This window comes from Salvelinus namaycush, chromosome 29, assembly GCF_016432855.1.
Source record: "Salvelinus namaycush isolate Seneca chromosome 29, SaNama_1.0, whole genome shotgun sequence".
NCBI lineage: Eukaryota > Metazoa > Chordata > Actinopteri > Salmoniformes > Salmonidae > Salvelinus > Salvelinus namaycush.
The window spans coordinates 1,370,153-1,395,149 of record NC_052335.1 but is presented as its reverse complement, the minus strand read 5'-3'; the positions used below and the strand labels follow the sequence as shown (position 1 = coordinate 1,395,149).

The 24,997-nt window shown below is 46.2% G+C and overlaps 1 protein-coding gene across 1 annotated transcript in view; it reads left to right on the top strand.

The window, feature by feature from the left end:
• Positions 1-24,997, top strand: part of usta (uronyl 2-sulfotransferase a) — a 205,422-nt gene that overhangs the window by 168,757 nt on the left and 11,668 nt on the right. The window contains exons 3-5 of the mRNA XM_038968668.1: positions 13,707-13,862; positions 18,416-18,495; positions 18,792-18,945. Of these exons, the coding sequence (XP_038824596.1) occupies positions 13,707-13,862; positions 18,416-18,495; positions 18,792-18,945 (390 nt within the window). The remainder of the gene's footprint in view (positions 1-13,706; positions 13,863-18,415; positions 18,496-18,791; positions 18,946-24,997) is intronic.

Genomic DNA, 24,997 nt, shown 5'->3' with positions numbered 1-24,997 from the left:
AATAGTTTGCTTGTGCTCTTTTTTATTGTCTCAGATGTTCTCTAATGTGAGATGATGTCCCATTAACCGTGTAGCTCAGTGAATCCGCTCCACTCTGGGTAGGAAGGGAGAGGAAAGAGATAATCAGGCAGACAGCGGGTTAACAACAGGAAGTGTGGAGTACTCCAGCATGTCCTGACCGAGATGTCGACATGCAGAGCAGCCAGGGATGAGAATCTCTGTGCCAGCAGTGATGTACACGCAGCACAGCCACGCTAACTCAAAACAGAAGTACTGCACACTATTCCCATGGTAGGCCGAGTTACAGGCCTGGCACTACGGTTTGTTTCTAGGAACTACAGTTAAGTGTGTGTCAGGAAGTAGTGTGTGTGTGTGTGTGTACAGTATGTGCTTAGTCACAGTCTGCTTGCTATTAATCTTTATTTGTAGATTGTATCTCAGCCATAAACACAATAACAGTCCTACCCCAGAGAGTCCAGACAGCTCTGCTCAACATGAGACTGTTCAAAACAATGACAAAATGCATTCTTATATAGGTCGTTGTCACTAAAACATCACAATAAGGTCAGATGTGCCTGCTGAGGGGCAAGGAGAACCCCAGTGCCGCTAAAACCATTGATGCCGTTTTCAGGGATTGTTAAATAAATGTAAACTATTTGGTTGTTATATCATCACATCTTGAAGAGCATAGTCAGAACAACAAATATCCAATTATTCCGTGCGAAACAATTGCACACATCAGGAGGTATACAGCAAGTAACTGCATGCTTTTTGTGATCAGTAAACATCAATTGATTGTGTCATTTCAGATGCGTGAGGGTAGCGATCTATCAATATTGGCCACCATTAATTGGATGATTGAGTGATATAAAAGCGAACTATACCTGACAAGTATGATGATAATGATTTATTTGAACTTCCCATCCTTTGTGTCTGTCAAGCAGCAGAAGGACGCGTTTGCCGTTGTATTGTTAGTGTTTTCTTTGCAAGTTAACGGTATAAACTTTGTACATTTGGTAAACAGTGGTAAGTAGCCCTAATGTACTTATAGATGACCTGGAGCCAGTGGGTTTGGTGACAAATATGTAGCGATGGCCAGCCAATGAGAGCATCGGGTCACAGTGGTGGGTAGTATATGGGGCTTTGGTGACAAAACGGGTGGCACTGTGATAGACTGCATCTGGTTTGCTGAGTAGCTTGTTGGAGGCTATTTTGTAAATGACATCGCCGAAGTCAAGGATCGGTAGGATAGTCAGTTTTACGAGGGTATGTTTGGCAGCATGAGTGAAGGAGGCTTTGCTGCGAAATAGGTAGCCGATTCTAGATTTGATTTTGGATTGTAGATGCTTAATGTGAGTCTGGACGGAGAGTTTACGGTCTAACCAGACACCTAGAAATGTGTCCACATATTCTAAGTCAGAACTATCCAGAGTAGTGATGCTAGTCGGGAGGGTGGGTAGCTGTAACGCTCGTCCTCCTCCTCGTCTGAGGATGAGCAAGGATCGGACCAATATGCAGCGTAGTGTGAATACATCTTGATTTATTTGTGAAAGAACGAACACGAAAAAACACTTGATAAACTACAAAACAATAAACGACGTTAACAGACCTGAACTTGAGAACATATAACATGAACGCACGAACAGGAAAGAGCGCATGAACAGGAAGGAAAACACGAACGAACGAAACAGTCCCGTGTGGCACAAACACTGACACAGGAACAATCACCCACAAACAAACAGTGAGAACAGCTTAATACCTTAATATTGTTCTCAATCAGAGGAAACGTAAAACACCTGCCCCTGATTGAGAACCATATCAGGCTAATTGAAAATGAACCCAACATAGAAACACATAACATAGAATGCCCACCCAGCTCACGTCCTGACCAACTAAACAAAGACAAAACAAAGAAAATAAGGTCAGGAACGTGACAGTACCCCCCCAAGGTGCGGACTCCGGCCGCAAAACCTGAACCTATAGGGGAGGGTTTGGGTGGGCATCTGTCCACGGTGGCGGCTCTGGCTCTGGACGTGGTCCCTACCCCACCATAGTTAATCCCCGCTTCCGTGGCCTCCTCCTAATGGCTACCCACCATATTAACCCCACTGGATTAAGGGGCAGCACCGGACTAAGGGGCAACACCGGACTGAGAGGCAGCACCGGACTGAGGGGCAGCACCGGACTGAGGGGCAGCACCGGACTGAGGGGCAGCTCCGGACTGAGTGACGGCTCTGGCAGGTCATGGCTGGCTGACGGCTCTGGCAGGTCATGGCTGGCTGGCGGCTCTGGCAGGTCATGGCTGGCTGGCGGCTCTGGCTGCTCCTGTCTGGCGGGCGGCTCTGGCTGCTCCTGTCTGGCGGGCGGCTCTGGCTGCTCCTGTCTGGCGGGCGGCTCTGGCTGCTCCTGTCTGGCGGGCGGCTCTGGCTGCTCCTGTCTGGCGGGCGGCTCTGGCTGCTCCTGTCTGGCGGGCGGCTCTGGCTGCTCCTGTTTGGCAGGCGGCTCTGGCTGCTCCTGTCTGGCGGGCGGCTCTGGCTGCTCCTGTCTGGCGGGCGGCTCTAGCGGCTCCTGTCTGGCGGACGGCTCTAGCGGCTCCTGACTGACGGACGGCTCTGAAGGCTCAGGACAGACGGGCGGCTTTGAAGGCTCAGGACAGATGGGCGGCTTTGAAGGCTCAGGACAGACGGGCAGTTCAGACGGCGCTGGGCAGACGGATAGCGCAGACGGCACTGGGCAGACGGGCAGCGCAGGCGGCTCTGGGCAGACGGGCAGTGCAGGCGGCACTGGGCAGACGGGCAGTGCAGGCGGCACTGGGCAGACGGGCAGTGCAGGCGGCACTGGGCAGACGGCAGACTCTGGCCGGCTGAGGCGCACAGTAGGCCTGGTGCGTGGTGCCGGAACTGGTGGTACCGGGCTAAAGACACGCACCTCAAGGCTAGTGCAGGGAGCAGCAACAGGGCGCACAGGGCTCTGGAGACGCACAGGAGGCTTGGTGCGTGGTGCCGGAACTGGTGGTACCGGGCTGGAGACACGCACCACAGGGCTAGTGCGTGGAGGAGGAACAGGGCTCTGGAGACGCACAGGAAGCCTGGTGCGTGGTGTTGGCACTGGTGGTACTGGGCTGGGGCGGGGAGGTGGCGCCGGATATACCGGACCGTGCAGGCGTACTGGCTCCCTTGAGCACCGAGCCTGCCCAACCTTACCTGGTTGAATGCTCCCCGTAGCCCGACCAGTGCGGGGAGGTGGAATAACCCGCACTGGGCTGTGTTGGCGAACCGGGGACACCATGCGTAAGGCTGGTGCCATGTATGCCGGCCCGAGGAGACGCACTGGAGACCAGACGCGTTGAGCCGGCTTCATGGCACCTGGCTCAATGCTCAATCTAGCCCGGCCAGTGGAGGTGGTAACGCTCGTCCTCCTCCTCGTCTGAGGATGAGCAAGGATCGGACCAATATGCAGCATAGTGTGAATACATCTTGATTTATTTGTGAAAGAACGAACACGAAAAAACACTTGATGAACTACAAAACAATAAATGACGTTAACAGACCTGAACTTGAGAACATATAACAAGAACGCACGAACAGGAAAGAACGCATGAACAGGAAGGAAAACACGAACGAACGAAACAGTCCCGTGTGAAACAAACACTGACACAGGAACAATCACCCACAAACAAACAGTGAGAACAGCCTACCTTAATATGGTTCTCAATCAGAGGAAACGTAAAACACCTGCCCCTGATTGAGAACCATATCAGGCTAATTGAAAATGAACCCAACATAGAAACACATAACATAGAATGCCCACCCAGCTCACGTCCTGACCAACTAAACAAAGACAAAACAAAGGAAATAAGGTCAGGAACGTGACAGTAGCAAATCGGTTGAAGAGCATGTATTTAGTTTTACTAGCATTTTAAAGCAGTTGGAGGCCACGGAAGGAGTGTTGTATGGCATAGACGCTCGTTTGGAGGTTTGTTAACACAGTGAGCAAAGAGTGGCCAGATGTATACAGAATGGTGTCTTCTGTGTAGAGGTGGATCAAAAAAATCACCAACAGCAAGAGCGACATCATTGATATATACAGAGAAAAGAGTCGGCCTGAGTATTGAACCCTGTGGCACCCCCATGGAGTCTGCCAGAGGTCTGGACAACAGGCCCTCCGATTTGACACACTGAACTCTGTCAGAGAACTAGTTGGTGAACCAGGCGAGGCAGTCATTTGAGAAACCAAGGCTAATAAGTCTGCCTGTAAGAATGTGGTGATTGACAGAGTCGAAAGCCTTGGCCAGGTCGGTGAATACAGCTGCACTGTATTGTCTCTTATCGATGGCGGTTAAGATATCGTTTAGGACCTTGAGCGTGGCTGAAGTGCACACATGACCAGGTTGGAAACCAGATTGCATAGTGGAGAAGGTACGGTGGGATTCGAAATAGTCGGTGATCTGTTTGTTAACTTGGCTTTCGAGGGATTTTAGAAAGGCAGGGCAAGATGGATATAGGTCTATAACAGTTTGGCTCTAGAGTGTCTCCCCCTTTGAAGAGGGGGATGATGGCGGCAGCTGTCAAATCTTTGGGGATCTCAGATGATATTACAGAGGGGAGAAAAGGCTAATAATAGGGTTTGCAAAAATTTAGGTGGATAATTTTAGAAAGAGCGGGTCCAGGTTGTCTAGCCCAGCTGATTTGTAGGTATCCAGATTTTGCAGCTCTTTCAGAACATCAGCTATCTGGATTAGGGTGAAGGAGACGCGGGGGGGGGGGGCTTGGGCAAGTTGCTGCAGTGGGTTCAGAGCTGGCCGGGGTAGGGGTAGCCAGGTGGAAAGCATGGCCAGCCGGAAAGCATGGCCAGCCGTAGAAAAATGCTTATTGAAATGATCAGAGATTTATTGGTGGTGACAGTGTTTCCTATCCTCAGTGCAGTGGGCAGCTGGGAGGAGGTGCTCTTATTCTCCATGGACTTTACTGTGTCCCAAAACTTTTGGGAATTAGTGCTACAGGATGCAAATTTCTGTTTGAAAAAGCTAGCCTTATCTTTCCTAACTGACTGTGTATATTGGTTCCTGACTTCCCTGAAAAGTTGCATATCGCGGGGGCTATTCGATGCTGATGCAGAACGCCATGGGATGTTTTGCTGCTAGTCAAGGGCAGTCAAGTCTGGGGTGAACCAAGGGCTATATCTGTTCTTAGTTCTACATGTTTTTTATGGGGAATGCTTATTTAAGATGGTGAGGAAAGCACTTTTGAAGAGCAACCAGGCATCCTCTACTGACGAGATGAGGTCAATATCCTTCCAGGATACCCGGGCCAGGTCGATTAGAAAGGCCTGCTCACTGAAGTGTTTTAGGGAGCGTTTGACAGTGATGAGGGGTGGTCGTTTGAACGCAGACCCATTACGGACGCAGGCAATGAAGCAGTGATTCTGGTTGAAGACAGCAGAGGTATATTTAGAGGGCAAGTTGGTCAGGATGATATCTAAGAGGGTGCCCATGGTTACCGATTTAGGGTTGTACCTGGTAGGTTCCTTGATGATTTGTGTGAGATTGAGGGCATCTAGCTTAGATTATAGGACTGACGGGGTGTTTTGCATTTCCCAGTTTAGGTCACCTAACTGTATGAACTCTGTAGATAGATGGATGGAAATCAATTCACATATGTGTCCAGGGCACAGCTGGGGAGGGGGTCTATAACAAGCGGCAACGGTGAGAGACTTGTTTCTGGAAAGGTGGATTTTTAAAAGTAGAAACTCAAATTGTTTGGGCACAGACCTGCATAGTATGTCAGAACTCTGCAGGCTATCTCTGCAGTACATTGCAATGCCACCCCATTTAGCAGTTCCATCTTGTCGGAAAATGTTGTTGATGGGGATGGAAATTTTGGACATCCGGGTTGGCTGAGTGTGCTTAAGCAGTGAATAAAACAAACTTAGGGAGGAGGCTTCTAATGTTAACATGCATGAAACCAAGGCTTTTACGGTTACTGAAGTCAACAAATGAGTGCCTGGTAAATGGGAGTGATGCTGGAGGCTGCAGGGCCTGGGTTAACCTCTACATCACCAGAGGAGGAGTAGGATAAGGGTACGGCTAAAGGCTATCAGAACTGGTCGTCTAGTGTGTTCGGAACATAGTGTAAAGGAGCAGGTTTCTTGGCGTGGAAGAATAGATTCAAGGCATAATGTACAGACAAGGGTATGGTAGGATGTGAGTACAGTGGAGGTAAACCTAGGCATTGAGTGACAATGAGAGGTTTTGTCTCTAGGGGCACCAGTTAAGCCGGGTGAGGTCACTGCATGTGTGGGGGGGCTGAACAAAAAGGGCTATCTAAGGCATATTGGGCAGGGGGCTCTACAGTGAAATAAGACAATAATCACTAACCAAAACATCAATAGCAAGGCATATTGACATTAGGGAGAGGCATGTGTAGCTGAGTGATCATAGGGTCCAATGAGTAGCAATAGATGAGTCAGGGAGCCGATTCAGTAGTCGCTACTACACTAGGCGAGCTGGAGACACGGCGAGTCAGACAGCTAGCGGGCCGGGGATAGCAGATGGGCCTCCGGCGACGTCGCAACGGAAGAGCCTGTTGAAACCACCTTGGACGAATACGTCGGCAGACCAGTCGTGATGGATTGGGGGGGCTCCATGTCAGAAGTAAAGGGTCCAGGCCAATTGGCAAAAGAGGTATTGTAGCCCAAAAATTGGCTGGTGGACCTCTTTGTCTAGCGGGGAGATGGGCCTAGCTCGAGGCTAGCTCAAGGCTAACTGGAGCTTGCATCGGGACAGTGACGTTAGCCAGGAGTAGCCACTCGGATTGCAGCTAGCTAGCTGCGATGTTCCGGTGTAAAGGTTCAGAGCTTGCAGTGGGATTCCGAAGATGTGGTGGAGAAAAAGCAGTCCGATATGCTCTGGTTGATATCGCTCTGTGCAGACTGGCAGGTATTGACCAAGCTGAGGCTTGCTGGTGTCCGAGTTAACGGTGAGGACCGCTAGCAGTGGCTAACTGACTAGTAGTTAGTTAGCTGGCTAGCTTCTGATGGGGATTCCAGTTCTAAAGTATAAAAATAGCAGATCCGTATCACATTGGGTGAGGTGGGTTGCAGGAGAGTATATTCAGTCTGTATATGGTAAGTGAGATGAAAATATATACGAAAAAAACGAGGAAAGAAATTATATTTACATGGGACAGGACAAGATAAAACACACGTCTGACTGCTACGCCATCTTGGAACATATGTGGCTACATTGATTGATGGACCACGTCAAATTGGCTAGCTAGATAATAACATCAACATCTGACCAACCAGCTCGATTTGGTATTGTGTAGCAAAATTTGAAATTGTTTTTTATACTGGATAAAAAGTAGAGACTCAGAGCTAGAAAATAATATATCATACACTACAGTTGAGGAACAATGGGGAAGTAATTCTGCTTTGAACGCTGATAATCTTGTAACCTCAATTTTGAGAAAATGGCTCTTGAATGTTTTGGTAAACCTACTAGAGAGCTCTTCTTTGTCTACACCCATTCAGCATTGTTCACACCCTCTTAAGCGGTTAAGATGGCGCCGAAGAGGATGGCTGATGTTTTACATGCTCCTAAACAACTGTGCTTTTTTGTTAGTTTTTTTGCGTTGCTTGTAACTTATTTTGTACAATGTTGCTGCTTCCGTCTTTTATGACTGAAATGAGCTTCTGGACATTAGAACAGCGATTACTCAGCTTTTTCCTTTAACGAGTTTTACAAATACTGCTCTCCCAGGAACAGGCCCAAATCTCCATCATTTGCGCGAAGAAAAGACAGAGAAAAGGAGGACGCAGATCGGGCTGCCTTCTGAGATTCTGAAGGCAAGCGAATAAACTCCCACTGCCATCCATTCAACTTGTTAACATGCAATCATTGGAAAATAAAATTGATGACCTACGATTACCCTACCAACGGGACATTAAGAACTGTAATATCTTACGTTTCACCGAGTCGTGGTTGAACGACGACACGGATAATATAGAGTTGGCGGAATTTTCCATGCACCGACAGAGAAGCTATGTCTGGTAAGATGAGGGGTGGGGTGTGTGTGTCTTTTGTCAATAACAGCTGGTGTGCGATGTCTAATATTAAAGAAGTCTCGAGGTATTGCTCGCCTGAGGTAGAATACCTTATGATAAGCTCTAGACCACACTATTTTCCAAGAGAGTTCTCAAATATATTATTCGTTGCCGTCTATTTACCACCACAGACCGACGCTGGCACTAAGACTGCACTCAAACAGCTGTATAAGGCCATAAGCAAACAAGAAAATGCTGCTCCAGAAGCGGCGCTCCTAGTGGCCGAGGACTTTAATGCAGGCAAACTTAAATCAGTTTTACCAAATGTTTACCAGCATGTCACATGTGCAACCAGAGGGGGGGAAAAACTCGAGACCACCTTTACTCCACACACAGAGATGCATACAAAGCTCTCCCCCACCCTCCATTTGGCAAATCTGACCATAATTCTAAACTCCTGATTCCTGCTTACCAGCAAAAACTAAAGCAGGGAGTACCAGTGACTCGCTCAACACGGAAGTGGTCAGATGATGCGGATGCTACAGGACTGTTTTGCTAGCACAGACTTGAATATGTTCCGGGATTCATCCAATGGCATTGAGGAGTATACCACCTCAGTCATCGGCTTCATCAATAAGTGCATCGACGACGTCGTACGTACATATCCCAACCGGAATCCATGGATTACAGACAACATCCACATCGAGCTAAAGGCTAGAGCTGGCGCTTTCAAGGAGCGGGACACTAATCCAGACGCTTATAAGATATCCCACTATGCCCTCAGACGAACCATCAAACAAGCAAAGCGTCAAGATTGACTCCTACTACACCGGCTCTGACGCTCGTTGGATGTGGCAGGGCTTGAAAACTATTATGGACTACAAAAGGGAAACCCAGACGCGAGCTGCCCAATGACGTGAGCCTACCAAACGAGCTAAATGCATTGTATGCTTGCTTTGAGGCAAGCAACACTGAAGCATGCACGAGAGCACTAGCTGTTCTGGATTACCGGGATGTGTACTCAAAGCATGCGCGATCAAACTGGCAAGTGTTTTCACTGACATTTTCAACCTCTCCCTGACTGAGTCTGTAATAACTATATGTTTCAAGCAGACCACCATAGTCCCTGTGCCCAAGGAAGCGAAGGTAACCTGCCTAAATGATTACCGCCCCGTCGCACTCACGTCGGTAGCCATGAAGTGCTTTGAAAGGCTGGTCATGGATCAAATCAACAGCATCCTCTCGGATACCCTAGACCCACTCCAATTCACATACCGGCCCAACAGATTCACAGATGATGCAATTGCACTCCACACTGCCCTTTCCCACCTGGACAAAAGGAACACCTATGTGAGAAAGCTGTTCATTGAACGCTGAGCTGTAGTCAACACCATAGTGCCCACAAAGCTCATTACTAAGCTAAGGACACTGGGACTAAAAATCTCCCTCTGCAACTGGATCCTAGACTTCCTGACGGGCCACCCCCAGGTGGTAAGGGTACGCAACAACACGTCTGCCACACTGATACTCAACACTGGGGCCCCTCAGGGGTGTGTACTTAGTCCCCTCCTGTACACCCTGTTCACGACTGCGTGGCCAAACACGACTCCAACACCATCATTAAGATTGCTGACGACAACAGTGGTAGTCCTGATCACCGACAATGATCACCGACATCAACAATGAGACAGCCTATAGGGAGGTCAGAGAACTTGCAGTGGGGTGCCAGGACAACAACCTCTCCCTCAATGTGAGCAAGACTAAGGAGCTAATCGTGCACTACAGGAAAAGGCAGGCCGAACAAGCCCCCATTAACGTCGACGGGGCTGTAGTGGAGTGGGTCGAGAGTTTCAACATGTGGTGTCCACATCACCAACAAACTATCATGATCCAAACACACCAAGAATGTTGTGAAGAGTGAAGAGTGCACGACAAAACCTTTTCCCCCTCAGGAGACTGAAAAGATTTGTCATGGGTCCCCAGATCCTCAAAATTTCTACAGTTGCACCATCGAGAGCATCCTGACCGGTTGCATCACCGCCTGGTATGGCAACTGCTCGGCATCTAACCGTAAGGCGCTACAGAGGGTAGTGTGTACGGCCCAGTACATCACTGGGGCCAAGCTTCCTGCCATCCAGGACCTATATAATAGGTGGTGTCAGAGGCAAGCCCATAAAATTGTCAGAGACTCCAGTCACCCACGTCAGACTGTTTTCTCTGCTACCGCAAGGCAAGCGGTACCGGAGTGCCAAGTCTAGGACCAAAAGGCTCCTTAACAGCTTCTACCCCAAGCCATAAGACTGTTCAACAATTATTCAAATGGCCACCGGACTATTACATTGACCCCACCCCCTCCGTTTGCTTTGTACACTGCTGCTACTCACTGTGTATTAAATATGCCTAGTCACTTCACACCTACCTACCTGTACATATTACCTCAACTAACCTGTACCCCCGCACACTGACTCGGTACTGGCACCCCCTGTATATAGCCTCGTTATGTTATTGTGTTACTTTTTAACTTTAGTTTATTTAGTAAATATTTTCTTCACTCTTCTTGAACTGCATTGTTGTTTAAGGGCTTGTAAGTAAGCATTTCACGGTAAGGTCTACACTTGTTGTATTCTGCACATGTGACGAATACAGTTTAATTTGATTTGACTTTAAGCTTTAGCCCCAACCATCTCTTTGTCACGACTTCCGCCGAAGTCGGTCCCTCTCCTTGTTCGGGCGGCGTTCGGCGGTCGACGTCACCGACCCTCCAGCCATCGCCGATCCACTTTTCATTTTCCATTGGTTTTGTCTTGTCTTCTATCACACCTGGTTCCAATTCCATCAATTACATGTTGTGTATTTAACCCTCTGTTCCCCCCCATGTCCTTGTCCATAATTGTTTGTTGTCAGTGCCTGTGCACGTTATGTTCTGGTGTGCGTCGGGTTTTGTACCCATTTATTTCATTGTTCTGTAGCCGGTGGGTTTTTATGATTAAACTGAGCCGTTGGAAACACAGTTTTGCTCTCCTCTGTCTGACTTCTCTGCTGCCAGTACGCACCCCTGACACTCTTTAAGGATTCACATGAGGCCATGTACAAAACAACCAAAGATCAAGACTGAAGGCTGGTTTATACTACGTCTATCGACAGTTGTCACAGTGACATCATGAACATTCAATTGTCGTCCGACATCAAACTTGTCATTGTTGTTATAAAAAAGGTATAAACACAAAAACTGAAGGCTGCATGATATCAGCAGCCTGGTGATCCAAAATAGTGCCCTGCTAGAGCTGACCCGGTCAACTGTAAGTGCTTTTATTGTGACGTGGAAACATCTAGGAGGAACCATGGCTCAGCCAAGAAGTGGTAGGCCACACCAGCACTCGGCGGTCCCGTTCTGTGAGCTTAAGTGCCTGTCCTCAGTTGCAATACTCACTACCGAGTTCCAAACTGCCTCTGGAAGCAATGTCAGCAAAATAACATAAATACCTTATTTACATACTGTAAGTATTCAGACCTTTTCCTATAAGACTCAAAATTGAGCTTAGGTTCATCCTGTTTCAATTGATCATCCTTGAGATGTTTCTACAACTTGATTGTAGTCCACCTGTGGTAAATTCAATTGATTGGACATGATTTGGAAAGGCACACACCTGTTTATATACTGTAAGGTCCCACAGTTGACAGTGCACGTCAGAGCAAAAACCAAACCATGAGGTTGAAGGAATTATCCGGCCTTGGTCAGGCACGTCACCAAGAACCTGATAGTCACTCTGACAGAGCTCCAGAGTTCCTCTGTGGAGATGGGAGAACCTTGCAGAAGGACAACCATCTCCGCAGCGCTCCACCAATCAGATCAGGCCTTCATTGTAGACTGGCCAGATGGAAGCCACATGACAGCCGCTTGGAGTTTGACAAAAGGTACGTAAAGGACTATTAGACCATAAGAAACAAGATTAAACCAAGATAAAACCAAGATTGAACTCTTTGGCCTGAATGCCAAGAGTAATGTCTGGAAGAAACCAGGCATCTCTCATCACCTGGCCAACACCATCCCTACTGTGAAGCATGGTGGTGGCAGCATCATGCTGTGGGGATGTTTTTCAGTGGCAGGGATTGGGAGACTAGTCAGAGTCAAGGGAATGATGAATGGAGCAAAGTACAAAGAGATCCTTGATGAAATCCTGCTCCAGAGCGCTCAGGACCTCAGACTGGGGTGAAGGTTAACCTTCCAACAGGACAACGACCCTAAGCACACAGACAAGACAATGCAGGAATGGCTTCGGGACAAGTCTCTTGAATGACCTTGAGTGGCCCAGCCAGAGCCAGGACTTGAACATCACTGGAGAGACCTGAAAATAGCTGTGCAGCGACGCTCCCCATCCGACCTGACAGAGCTTGACAGGATGTGCAGGGAAGAATGGGAGAAACTCCCCAAATACCGGTGTGCCAAGCTTGTAGCGTCATACCCAAGAAGACTTGAGGCTGTAATCGCTGCCGAAGGTGCTTCAACAAAGTACTAAGTAAAGGGTCTGAATATTTATGTAAATGATCATATTTTTTTTCTTAAATTTCCCCAAAATTCTAAAAACCAGTTTTTGCTTTGTCAATATGCGATATTGTGTGTATATTAATGAGGGGGAAAAAACTATTTAATACATTTTAGAATAAGGCTGGAACTAAGGGGCCTAGCCTGAACCATTATTCCTACTCCACCAAACTTTACAGTTGGCACTATGCATTGGGGCAGGGAGCGTTCTCCTGGCATCCGCCAAACCCATATTCGTCCGTTGGACTGCCAGATGGTGAAGCGTGATTCATCACTACAGAGAACATGTTTCCACTGCTCCAGAGTCCATTGGCCGCAATCAGCACCCCTCCAGCCGACGCTTGGCATTGCGCATGGTGATCTTAGGCTTGTGTGCGGTTGCTCGGCCATGGAAATCTAATTCATGAAGTTCTCAGGCGAACAGTTCTTGTGCTGAGCGAGTGTTGCAGCCGAGGACAGACGATTTTTACACACTATGCGCTTCAGCACTTGGTGGTCATGTTCTATGAGTTTGTGTGGCCTACCACTTCGCGGTTGAGCTGTTGTTGCTCCTAGACATTCCTACTTCACAATAACCGCACTTACTGATGACCGAGGCAGCTCTAGCAGGGCATAAATTTGATGAACTGACTTGTTGGAAAGGTGGCATCCTATGACGTGCCATGTTGAAAGTCACTGAGCTCTTCAGGATGGCCATTCTACTGCCAATGTTTGTCTATGGAGATTGCATGGAGGTGTGCTCAATTGTATACACCAGTCAGCAATGGGTGTGGCTGAAATAGCCGAATCCACTCATTTGAAGGGGTGTCCACATACGTTTGTATATATAGTGTATCTGCAGGATTGCAGGGCATCGGGGGTCGAGTGAGAACAGCCCATGGGAAGAACAGAGTGACAGTTGAGGGAAATGAGGGATCCAATCCCATTGTCAGTTTATTTCCATTTTCTTACCTGGTGTCACGTTTAAGCTCCACCTGACATTATTCTTAGCCTTATCTTTACCTTATTTTTCCTTCCCAAGGCAACAATCAGTGGCATTGATAAACTAATTGTTCTTTGATTATATAGTTGTTTAATCTCCTCACTCAGCAGTGTGTGTTTTCTTGTGTTCCCCTTGCAGGTTCTGCCGTTCCCCAGTCAGGTGGTGTATAACCGCGTGGGGAAGTGTGGCAGCAGGACAGTGGTCATCCTACTGAGGTTGCTGGCAGAGAGACATCAGTTCAACCTTGTCTCCTCAGACATCCACAACAAGACACGCCTCACCAAACATGAACAGGTAAGACGGGGGTGGGGAGAGAGATACGGGTGGAGGGGGTGTACGTTAGTGATGTGCGGGTCAGGTGTTCTGTAGCAACCGCCCAACTATATGTGATAAAGGGAAAATCTGAGGCCCGCACCCGACCCTAACCCACAAATCTAGAATATTTTTTTCTTGAACAATGACAGAGGAGTGGGGAGGGTTGCCTTGTTGTTTGATGACTGGAAGGAGCCACAATACCTTTGTGCCTTTATTGAGTGATGTTCTAATGCTACCACTTTAAGCTGTAGATAAGCAGGCTACTGTATTGTCCATCCGTTTTTAAATGAACAGGCTAAAGGGATGGGGATGTCTGTTCATGATTTCTGAGAGCATCTTAAGGACATCAGCACAGCATTTATAGAGGAAGTGCTGCGTGTGTTTAAAGCCGCATCCCTCGGAGACGTGTTGAAATGCCAGGCTGTGCCACTGGAAATACCAACACAAATGCCAACGTCAATGAAAACATTACTGAATGGCAGGATTTCTGAAGGATTAAAAAACGGTCATTCTCTCAGAGGGGAGGGATCCCTGGCTTTCTCATCCAATGGGTTTTGAGAAGTATGGGAGGGGAGGATGTGAGGATTATGCAATTGAGATTCTCCCTACATCTCTCTCTCTCTCTCTCTTGTTGTTCATCTTCCTTTATTCTAGTGGTATTTTGGGGAAATTAGAAAGCTAACTAGGCACACCTGTCTTGTGTGTCCTCCATCAGTGCCAGACCGATAAAATATGCCCTCATATTCCCTTCTATAAATTACACTTCCTGCCGTCTAACACCAACGCAAGCAGGCATGGCTTGTTAGAGGCCCAGTGCAGTCAAAATTATGTTTTTTTCTGTGTTTTCTATCATACTGTACAATAACTGATGAAACCAACACTGTAAAATTGTTTGTATCAGTGTTATTTCCGGATAGTTGCTGGTTGAAAATAGCAGGCTTGCTTTGACGGGTGTTTCGGCTTGCCTGGTGGCATTGCCAGGATGTAATTTGGTTAAAAGACCAATAACAAAGAGTTACAAACCTCTCTGCCAATAACGGCTAGTAATAACAGCTTTCAGTTTTCCCCTCCCCACTCAGACCCCTCCCAGACAGTACTAGCAAAATAAGTTGCTAAAACTATTACAGTAAGGTACTTGTAATTGTTACTGATCAATTATTTGATATTGATATAAAAGAAAAACAGCTGCATTGACAGACTTTCTCAGACTCCTGAGAGAGGAAGAGAATGATGATGAATAGCTGTGCTATTCTCTATGTGGTCTTGTTTCATATCCTCATAGGATTTCTCCATCAGTGCTTAAGTGTACTGGAGAAATATGTTTCTCATTATTTCAATCAGTTTCGAATGGTCAGTCAATGCTAAATATTTATAAACATTACTGACCCATTTAGATTTGAAGCCCATATTTAATTAAAGCTAATATTTAATAAACTGTTAGTTGTTTACTCATTCATCAAGCCTGAACGCGTGGCAGTACAATGTGTCAGAACACCGCAAGAATCATTAAGCCTCTGGAAAAGAGAGACGTAAAACACTTCTGTTAACGGTCTGCTAACACGTCCTCTCAGAGCAGCTGTGTGTGTGCGTGTGTGTGTGTGCGTGTGTGTGTGTGTGTGTGTGTGTGTGTGTGTGTGTGTGTGTGTGTGCGCGTGTGTGTGTGTGTGTGTGTGTGTGTGTGTGTGTGTGTGTGTGTGTGTGTGTGTGTGTGTGTGTGTGTGTGTGTGTGTGTGTGCGCGTGTTGACTTATGCAGATCCCGATTGCATGCGCTCTAAGTTTAGAGACACTGGTCTCCTTAGCTCCAGTCTGGCTGGGGACTGGAGTGTTAGACCATTATCCTTTGGCAAGCCAGTGGCCTGCTAATGCATTTACCCAAAACCAATGCTCTCAGCCTGGGTAGCCAAGTAGCCGAGGTCCCCTAGACTCTGGAGCCCTACTTACCCACATTGCATAGTGACCTGTGTGTCTCTCTCTATAGCAGAGGTACAGGACCTGAGGGAGCGATGGGTTTATTTCAGCTTGGTCAATAATAGCAACACAGCTTGTCTCTGAATTTGTCTGTGTTGCTGTGTGATGCTGTGTTCTCTCTCTCTCTCGCCAAATATGTTACACAGCAGACGCTGCTCTGCCACGGATCGCATGTACCTGTATACTAGCTACCACGGATACCCAAACATTGAGAAGGTCCTGCCGGACCTGGCTTGGAGTAGCAGACTTTTTCAATAATTTCCAATATATATATATTTTTTTTTTAAAGAGGAATGTCTGACAGTTTTGCTGCGCTGATATTTTAATCAACATTGGTAATGTGCATAAGAGTACTGTGTGTGCCTTCACTGGCAAAATCAATGCCATAAACAATTGCGTTACCACTAAAACCAGATGTTGGTCGGTCTATGTATCCCTAGTTGCGCTCACTGAAATTGGCATATTTGCGCACGTTTTAAGGACACACCTTCCCATCTCAGCGCAAGTGAGCGGATGTTAGACAGGCAAATTCCTGAACCTGTCGTAAGGAATGGAAAATGCTAGTGCACCACTTTTTAAATTACGAAATTGCTAACTAACGCGCGCCTTCTTACCGCCAGACGAAAATAGAGCCGTTGGTGTTAATTTGCAGCTAAACAAAAAAAACAGCCTATGTTGCATCGATATTAGTCAGAAACATTGATTATATTTAAACTTTTATACTACAAAGTTTAAATAGCATAGTGTAACGACCCTGGGTTTATAAGCGCGGAAATCGACTCTGCCGCACGAGCATGCTTTTGCGGCACAGTCGATAGCGCGCCGGACCTCGGGCTAGGAGGTCGAGGTTTCGAGACCTGCTCCCTGCTGTTTCATTACATTGGTGTCAGAAGTGATCGGACCTCGCATCCACGACAGTGCGTGTGCTTGGCCGGTGAGCGCGTTCCTGTAAGACGTAAAGTCGCAAGCTAGCGCGAGGACGCGCTCTTTGAAAGGAGGGAGTAGTGTAACGACCCTGGGTTTATAAGCGCGGAAATCGACTCTGCCGTTTGAGCATGCTTTTGCGGCACAGTCGATAGCGCGCCGGACCTCGGGCTAGGAGGTCGAGGGTTCGAGACCTGCTCCCTGCCTGTTTCATTACAATACTTTTGGTCGTGAAGTCAGTATCTTCCTAAACGTAGATTTGTGACGTTGTGTTCCTAGATCCGTTGGATATTTGAGGGTTGGGTTTTGATTTCGATCATTCCCACTTGCCCACCACAAGCACGGGCTCGGCTTTATGTACGATAGTTTGACAGCTTGCTGAAGTTGTAGACATATTTCTTCACATTATAAGCGCAGCAATGCGCAACATGGTACTAGGCTGTAAGCGCGAATGTTCTATTAGCGGAAAACACCATTATCAAAAGTGACCGCAAATGCATTTATGCATTTTTTTATATAAAAAGCATTACATGCATTTTTATGGTGAATATTATCTTCCCCAAACTTGAAACTCACTCGCTGCTTGTGTATCCCACTTAGGCTCTACATTCCTTGTAAAACGGATTAATGTGCTATATTTTAAGAAGTTATTTGGCAACTTTAGTTGTGATACAAACCTTATTAAAACATGTAGGCCTATGGGCTAGGATACATGAGGTGTGCGACTATGATTCGAAAAAGTCGGGGGGGAAAGGCTTTGTTTCTTACGCTGGGCATCATTCACAAGTGGTAATATATCATTCACAACGTATAGGCTAATATTGTCACCCATCGGAATATTCTTGATTTAATCGTGTCTTTACATTTACTAAATAATATATGTGTGACATTTGTTTTGATGTAGAATGGACCTGTATCATGCATCTGTATCGAAACACGGACAGCGGGAACAAATAAATGTAATCTATGCACTTAAATAGCGAATGAAGGACGCTTTCCCCGTGGTTTATTTTCATGCCAGCCAGGTAGGCCAACCCACACTGTGAATGTTTAAATTCTGTATTCAATATAGACAAGAAAATACAGTAATTTGTGTGTTATTAGTTATTAGACACACTATGTGTGTCTATTGTCGTGACTTTGATGAAGATCAGATCAAATTTGATGACCAATTTATGCAGAAATCCAGGTAATTCCAAAGAATGCACATACTTGTTATTGCCACTGTACATATGGGCTTTATCAACAGGAAGCCCCACCGAGGGCTAACAACATGTGATGTTATTTAGTTGCTCTCAATAGTGGGAGATGAGGGGATCAGGGATCTCGTTCCAGCCTGTATGACGTCAATTTCTGGCGCAGTCGAAAGGGGGGGTCGAAAACACCATTATGTCGATGTTAGGCTCTAGCACATTGAGGTGGAACCTTCTAATTGATTTCTCTGCTGAAAGCAACATGTGAAATTAATGTGTAGTAAATCACAGCTATTCCATCATCGCCTATTAAGAGCACACAAAGGTTGAGTAAATATGGGTCTAAATGAACTCTGTGTTTGGTTCTGGTTCCATCCTGGAGAGAAATACTGTTTTTGATACAAGTATAGACTAGTACAGTCATTTCTCTCGATGTGTGTGTTCAGGTGGATCTTATGAGGAACATCAGCAACATTCCTCAGCCCTTCCTGTACACCAGACATGTCCACTTCCTCAACTTCACCAGGTAACTACAGCAGAGCAGACCACGTATGACAACTGACACAGTGATGCCCAGATATCAATGGCACACAGAATCACCTAAAACAGTGGAATGTACTATTCTTACTATGCCTGGACAAAGTTTATTTTTAAACAGTTTCTATAGTTTACATTTTCACAAAAGCCTATTTGGACAGGAAATTTCATTTTATGCGCGTCTCCTTATGAACTAGGGCCCAATACTGCCCCACTGTCGAAAACCTTATACTGCGTGTGCACTGTATAAATGTGTGTCCATCCATCTGTCCATCTGTCTGTCAGGTTCAGGATAGAGCAGCCCGTCTACATCAACATCATACGGGACCCCATTAACCGTTTCCTCTCCAACTACTTCTTCCGACGTTTCGGGGACTGGAGGGGTGAGCAGAACCACCTCATCCGAACACCAGGGATGAAGGATGATGAGAGATACCTGGTGAGATTCTTCCTTTATTGATAGAACTGTATCATCTTCTCTCCCTGCCTTTTTCCATCTGTCATGTTCGGGGCCAACAGCCTTTGCTCTCCTCGCCTTCTTTCCATAAGCAGCATCAGTATGAAGGCTAATGGTCCAGAATATTAATGAAGTCCAGTGTCATTCTGACTTCAACAGTAACTGTATGACTGAGTTATTGGTGTTCAAATCATCAAATCAAATCAAATTTTATTTGTCACATACACATGGTTAGCAGATGTTAATGCGAGTGTAGCGAAATGCTTGTGCTTCTAGTTCCGACAATGCAGTAATAACCAACAAGTAATCTAACCTAACAATCCCACAACTACTACCTTATACACACAAGTGTAAAGGGATAAAGAATATGTACATAAAGATATATGAATGAGTGATGGTACAGAACGGCATAGGCAAGATGCAGTAGATGGTATAGAGTACAGTATATACATATGAGATGAGTAATGTAGGGTATGTAAACATAAAGTGGCATAGTTTAAAGTGGCTAGTGATACATGTATTACATAAAGATGGCAAGATGCAGTAGATGATATAGAGTACAGTATATACATATACATATGAGATGAGTAATGTATGGTATGTAAACATTATATTAAGTGGCATTGTTTAAAGTGGCTAGTGGTACATTTTTACATAATTTCCATCAATTCCCATTATTAAAGTGGCTGGAGTTGAGTCAGTATGTTGGCAGCGGCCGCTAAATGTTAGTGGTGGCTGTTTAACAGTCTGATGGCCTTGAGATAGAAGCTGTTTTTCAGTCTCTCGGTCCCTGCTTTGATGCACCTGTACTGACCTCGCCTTCTGGATGATAGCGGGGTGAACAGGCAGTGGCTTGGGTGGTTGTTGTCCTTGATGATCTTTATGGCCTTCCTGTGACATAGGGTGGTGTAGGTGTCCTGGAGGGCAGGTAGTTTGCCCCCGGTGATGCGTTGTGCAGACCTCACTACCCTCTGGAGAGCCTTACGGTTGTGGGCGGAGCAGTTGCCGTACCAGGCGGTGATACAGCCCGACAGGATGCTCTCGATTGTGCATCTGTAGAAGTTTGGTGTTGTACACAGTCCTTCCATGTCTCCATCTGTTCCATCGTTAGTCAGGCAGGGGCGAGTCTAGGATTTTTTTAGTGGGGTGGCAAAGGGGAGGGGGGGGGGGGGTCAAGAACCAGTCATGGGTGGCCATGGGAAATCAGCAAATTGTGTCACAAATAGCATTGGAAATGTGCTAAAACTACGATGCATTCTGTTGAATAATTGTTTTAACTGTTCATTTGTATATGTCCTAATTTATTCAAATTGCGTTTCTACCATTTAAAAGCTCTAAAATGCTATTTGGAGTACAGAAAAAACAAGCAAAAATTAACCACTTTTTTTCTACTCACCATAATGGCATAATTTATAACTAATCAGGTGAGCCAAAGCATACTATACTGTATTAGTTACAGCCTTGTGGTATTGGATTTAGGGATCCCTGAAAGAGTTCCTTGTAGCAGTTCTACAATACAAAAACATAGGTATAGTACTTGAAGATAAAGGGTACGTGATGTGGCATGGGAAGGAAGGGTAACCAATTGTTTGCCCCTTGTGGGCTGTTGCCATCCCTCCCTCTCTACCATTCTCCTATCGTTCCTTGCTCTCAACCCAGAACTGCCCAGAACTCAATTACAGACTTGACTGAGTTAGACCACATCTGAAGGTTAGTTAGAGACCTGAACTCTGTGTCTGTCTGTGTCGTTTTCCCCCCGCGGTAGGCAACTCAATACTCTGTGGTTGGATTTGACGTCTCATGCTTTTCTAATGACATTTACTGCTTTCATTTAATCCTCAAACTGTCGTTCCTATGTGATTTGTGTGCGTTTTTCTTTGGAGTGGAGGTCCCATTTAAGTAAGGTTCAAAAGGTAAGACGTGCAGTGTCATTAAGGGTGGGCTTGATTGGTATAATCTGTGTAGATATAGTTTGTCAGCTGATATGCAATAGGAATTCCCCTTACTGCTCCTCCAATCACTCATGTTTGTGGGTAGACACACACACACCAGTGCGTTGTCAAAGGCCCTCACAACAACCATAAAACGCATTGAGCCGGCAACATTAGCAAACACACATAGTGAAGTGAATGTCATCGTGGCTGGAGTGAGTCTGAGTCTGACTGTTGGTAATTAAGTTCTGCTCAGCGTCCCAGGAGTACCGGAGCATGTGAGTTGAGTTATTAAAGAATGCAGCGCAAGAGGCCCCCTCCTACAGTAAAGGGGGACTGCCGCTGTGCTACCCTGGCAGGCTCACCTGAATGTGTGCAGTGTGCGTGTGCGCGTGTGTGTATCCTGTTAGCACCCTAGCCTGGCCTATATGTCCCAGTGTGTGTGCTGAGTTGCTACTGTGTCAACACCCTTAGCCAGTCCAGTCTGAGCCATAGAATTCAGCAGGGTCTTTCCCCTCTCTTCCCCCTGTAGAGCAGCAGCAGAACAGCAGGCCCGCCTGGTGTACATTAGTCCAGCGGAGCCCTGCTCTGAGCACTGCTCTGTGACTACAGGAAGTGTCAATGAAAGAACACTGTCAGTTTCCACAACCAGGCCTTGGCTCTACTAATGCACGTCTTATTGAAACATTCCTGTGGTAGACTTCGTACCTTTTCCATCGGCCCCACTCTCTCTTTACACACTAACACGCACGCACGCACGCACGCACGCACGCACGCACACACACACACACACACACACACACACACATACTTATACACACCGTCATGTGAACACACGCACATTCTCTCTCTCATAAATACAGTCATGTGAACACGCACGCACACACTTTTGTAGTGAGTTGTTTGGCTATGAATCATGTGTACCCCCCCCCCCCCCCCCACACACACACACACAAACTTCAGAGAGGATGCCCTGGCGGACACCCAGCATTGTTCATGTCAAGGCATGCCTTGCCTACGCATTAGATAGTGAAAGAGAAACAGTGTTGGACTTGCTCCCACAGTAACCAGTTGAGAGTGTAGCATGGCATGGCTCCCTGTGTGTGGGGGGGGACCTGCCAACGTTGCACGTGTCATTTCCTGTACGTACTCTTCCTCTTCCTCTGCCCTCACCTCTCCTTCACAGAAAGGTTTTCGTCTTCTTGTCCACAGTCTGTGATTACGGAGGGAAGGAGATGAGGCCCAGAAGGGCTTTAAGAATTGAGACACAGTTGTCGTGGAAATTCACAGGGACACTCAAAGTCAATCTTAAATTAATAATTGTTTGGTGTCAGCGCGCTGGAGAGTTTCCAACCAACTCATTGCACCGTAGTACACATGTCAATCAGGAGCTCTGCCGGGGCAGACCCAGCAGTTGTCCGTGTATAGCCGTATATAAAGACAAGTTATATTTGCATGATTTAGCATAATTCATTAATCATTATTGTTTTTTTTTCATTCATGTGACGACCAATACTGTTTCATGACATGTGACAGACCAACACCTCACAAGGCTTCTTTCTCTCTATGCTGAGACGTTTTCAAAACAAGATCTGCCAAATTGCAGCTACTGATAGTGAGGATTTGTACAGTCAGCCACTTGCGTAAACACAGAAATTGGTTATTTAGAAAAGCACATGAATAGAACACAGAAATTAGTTAAGAATAGCACAAACATTAACATTGTTAAAAATTCCTCCTGTTTGCTGCCACTGGCATTTTCAGAGGCCATTTCATAGACACAGCAGAGTCAGATAATTAATAGATCACGTTCATGCCTTTATCCTGAGAGAGACAGACAGCGGTCTTAGCCAAAGGGTCTCTTGACAGTAACACAATGCTTGTGTGTTCTGCCAGTGTTCTGGGTTCTCTTCAGTTCTTGTCGTTCATTTGAAGCCTCTTCCAGTTGTTCTGCTGGCTGTTGTCAGTGAACATGTAGGTACTAGGGATGCACAATATATCGGTGAACATATCGGAATCGGCCGATATTAGCTAAAAATGGCAACATCGGTATCGGCCCGATGTCTAGTTTAACGCCGATGTTAAAAACCGATGTCAAAGCTGCATACCTATATAACGTAGGTACATGACGTAATGACGCCACGTAAAATTTAGCGCTACACGTGCATCACAGCTTTCCTAACCTAGCCCACAATGTCTGCTGTGTGGATCGAGCAGTCAACAAGTCAAGCAGTCATTTGAAAGAGTAAGAACATTTCAGCGAGTTAACTAAAAGGCGAAATCCATTAACGCCAAGATAATGGAATTCATTGACCTTGACAATCAACCGTTCTCTGTCGTGGGTGATGTTGGCTTTCGCCGACTGGTCGAGCACCGTTACACAGTGCCCTATCGGAGTTACACAGTAATAGCATCACTGCTATTAGCTTCACGACATAGATACTATGGAATGTGGTTGGGTCTTTCGCGTGTCAAAATTGATACACTAACACTGTCTTATAAATTAGGGTTATTTTAGATGATGACTCCAAGATAATGTCGTTTTACTATGTTTTTGGGGAAGAACATTGTTTGCATCCATGAGCTTTTTTTTATGACCAGCACTGTAGGTGCGCGAGACAACGGTACCAGCATCATAGCATACGTATCGATGAATCTTTGTGCCTTATGAAATACGAGTGATAGTGTAATAACTACGTAAAAAATGTATGAACGCATTAAAATATGTGACATGCAGTCATATTCAGGTCCTGATTGGTCAACAAGCTTATTCGACACGTCAAATAGTGTTATTTGACACGTATCTTTTTTGACACGCAAAGACCCAAATGGCGTTCCATAGAAATCCTGAGAATATTGCTTCCTGTGTTAACAGGTCAGTCAGTCAGAGAGGCTTATGGCCCACTGGTGGGCTACTGAAGAAATTAAATACTCTAAAACTATCATCGACAAAGACAGGAATAGACGGGTGTCTTTTTCTCTCATATTGCGTTGACTGCAGGGTTTGTGGGTTTAAGACGAAATGTATTATGTTTTTTGGTGGGAGGATTCGAGAGTTTGAGAAATTAAAGAGGGGGTGGAAGCGTAAGAATGAGCTTGGTCTGGTCTCAAAGCCCCAGTACATCTAGGTTTTATAGCGCTTCCGTTAGTGTTACATCATCGTGGCTTGGCCCCAGTCTGTCCCTGTGTGAATACAGGTGTCCACTCAAAGCTAATGAAGGATTAATGAAGCTGATATGTCATGTTTCCTGCAAGGTCTGTGTCATGGGTTTTGACCTGACTGTACACCAGGTGTCCCAGTATCATTAACACCACAGAACCCCAGACAGGACCAGAGCTGGGTGAGAGGTTGTAGTGTTTAACCCATTACTTCCTGCAACCCCCCGCTCGTTCTGGGCCCCGAGAACACAAGGCCTGGGCCTCTGGTTCTCATTCTCTCTCTCTGGGTGTTTCTGGCTTAGCTTACCCTCTGTGGTGAGGCGCCTAGGCTCCCGCTGTTAACTTGACAAATTGCAGTTTTCCAAGAAAAGCAGAAGACATTCTCACCTATCAGCATGTAGGCCACAGTGAAATAAACCAACAGAACACTCACACAAAATACCTCCTGCTTTTTAAAATGATCAACACCGTTTTACCTGTACAGATTGGTACCTGTTTCAACTGAGAAACATTTTTGAAATGTTTTTATGTGTGTGTGTGTTTTTGAGTGTTGTGTTGTCCAGGTCCTGTTGCCGTCTATAAAGCTTACGTCACCTGACATGGGTTTAAACTCTTGTGTTTGTAGCAGAAAGAAAGAGAGAAAATGGCTGACTTCACTCCTTTATGTGTTTCTAATCTTTCTCGTTCTTTTTTAAATTTGGTCTCAATGGGCCTCCCTCGTTCAGTCCACTGGTTAAACAGAGAAGTGGTTTAGTGTTTCACTGCTACACTCCAGTGGCTCCTATTTTTTCACTGAGGCGGTGAGTTATTTTGACAGGAGGGAGAGAGGATGGTGGAATTGGATTGGGATGTTAGTAACATGGCCAACATAATGTGGCTAGCTGAGGAGACCAAAGGTTGCCATCGTTTCTGTTTGATTGGTCTGCATTACTAGTCAGTTAACT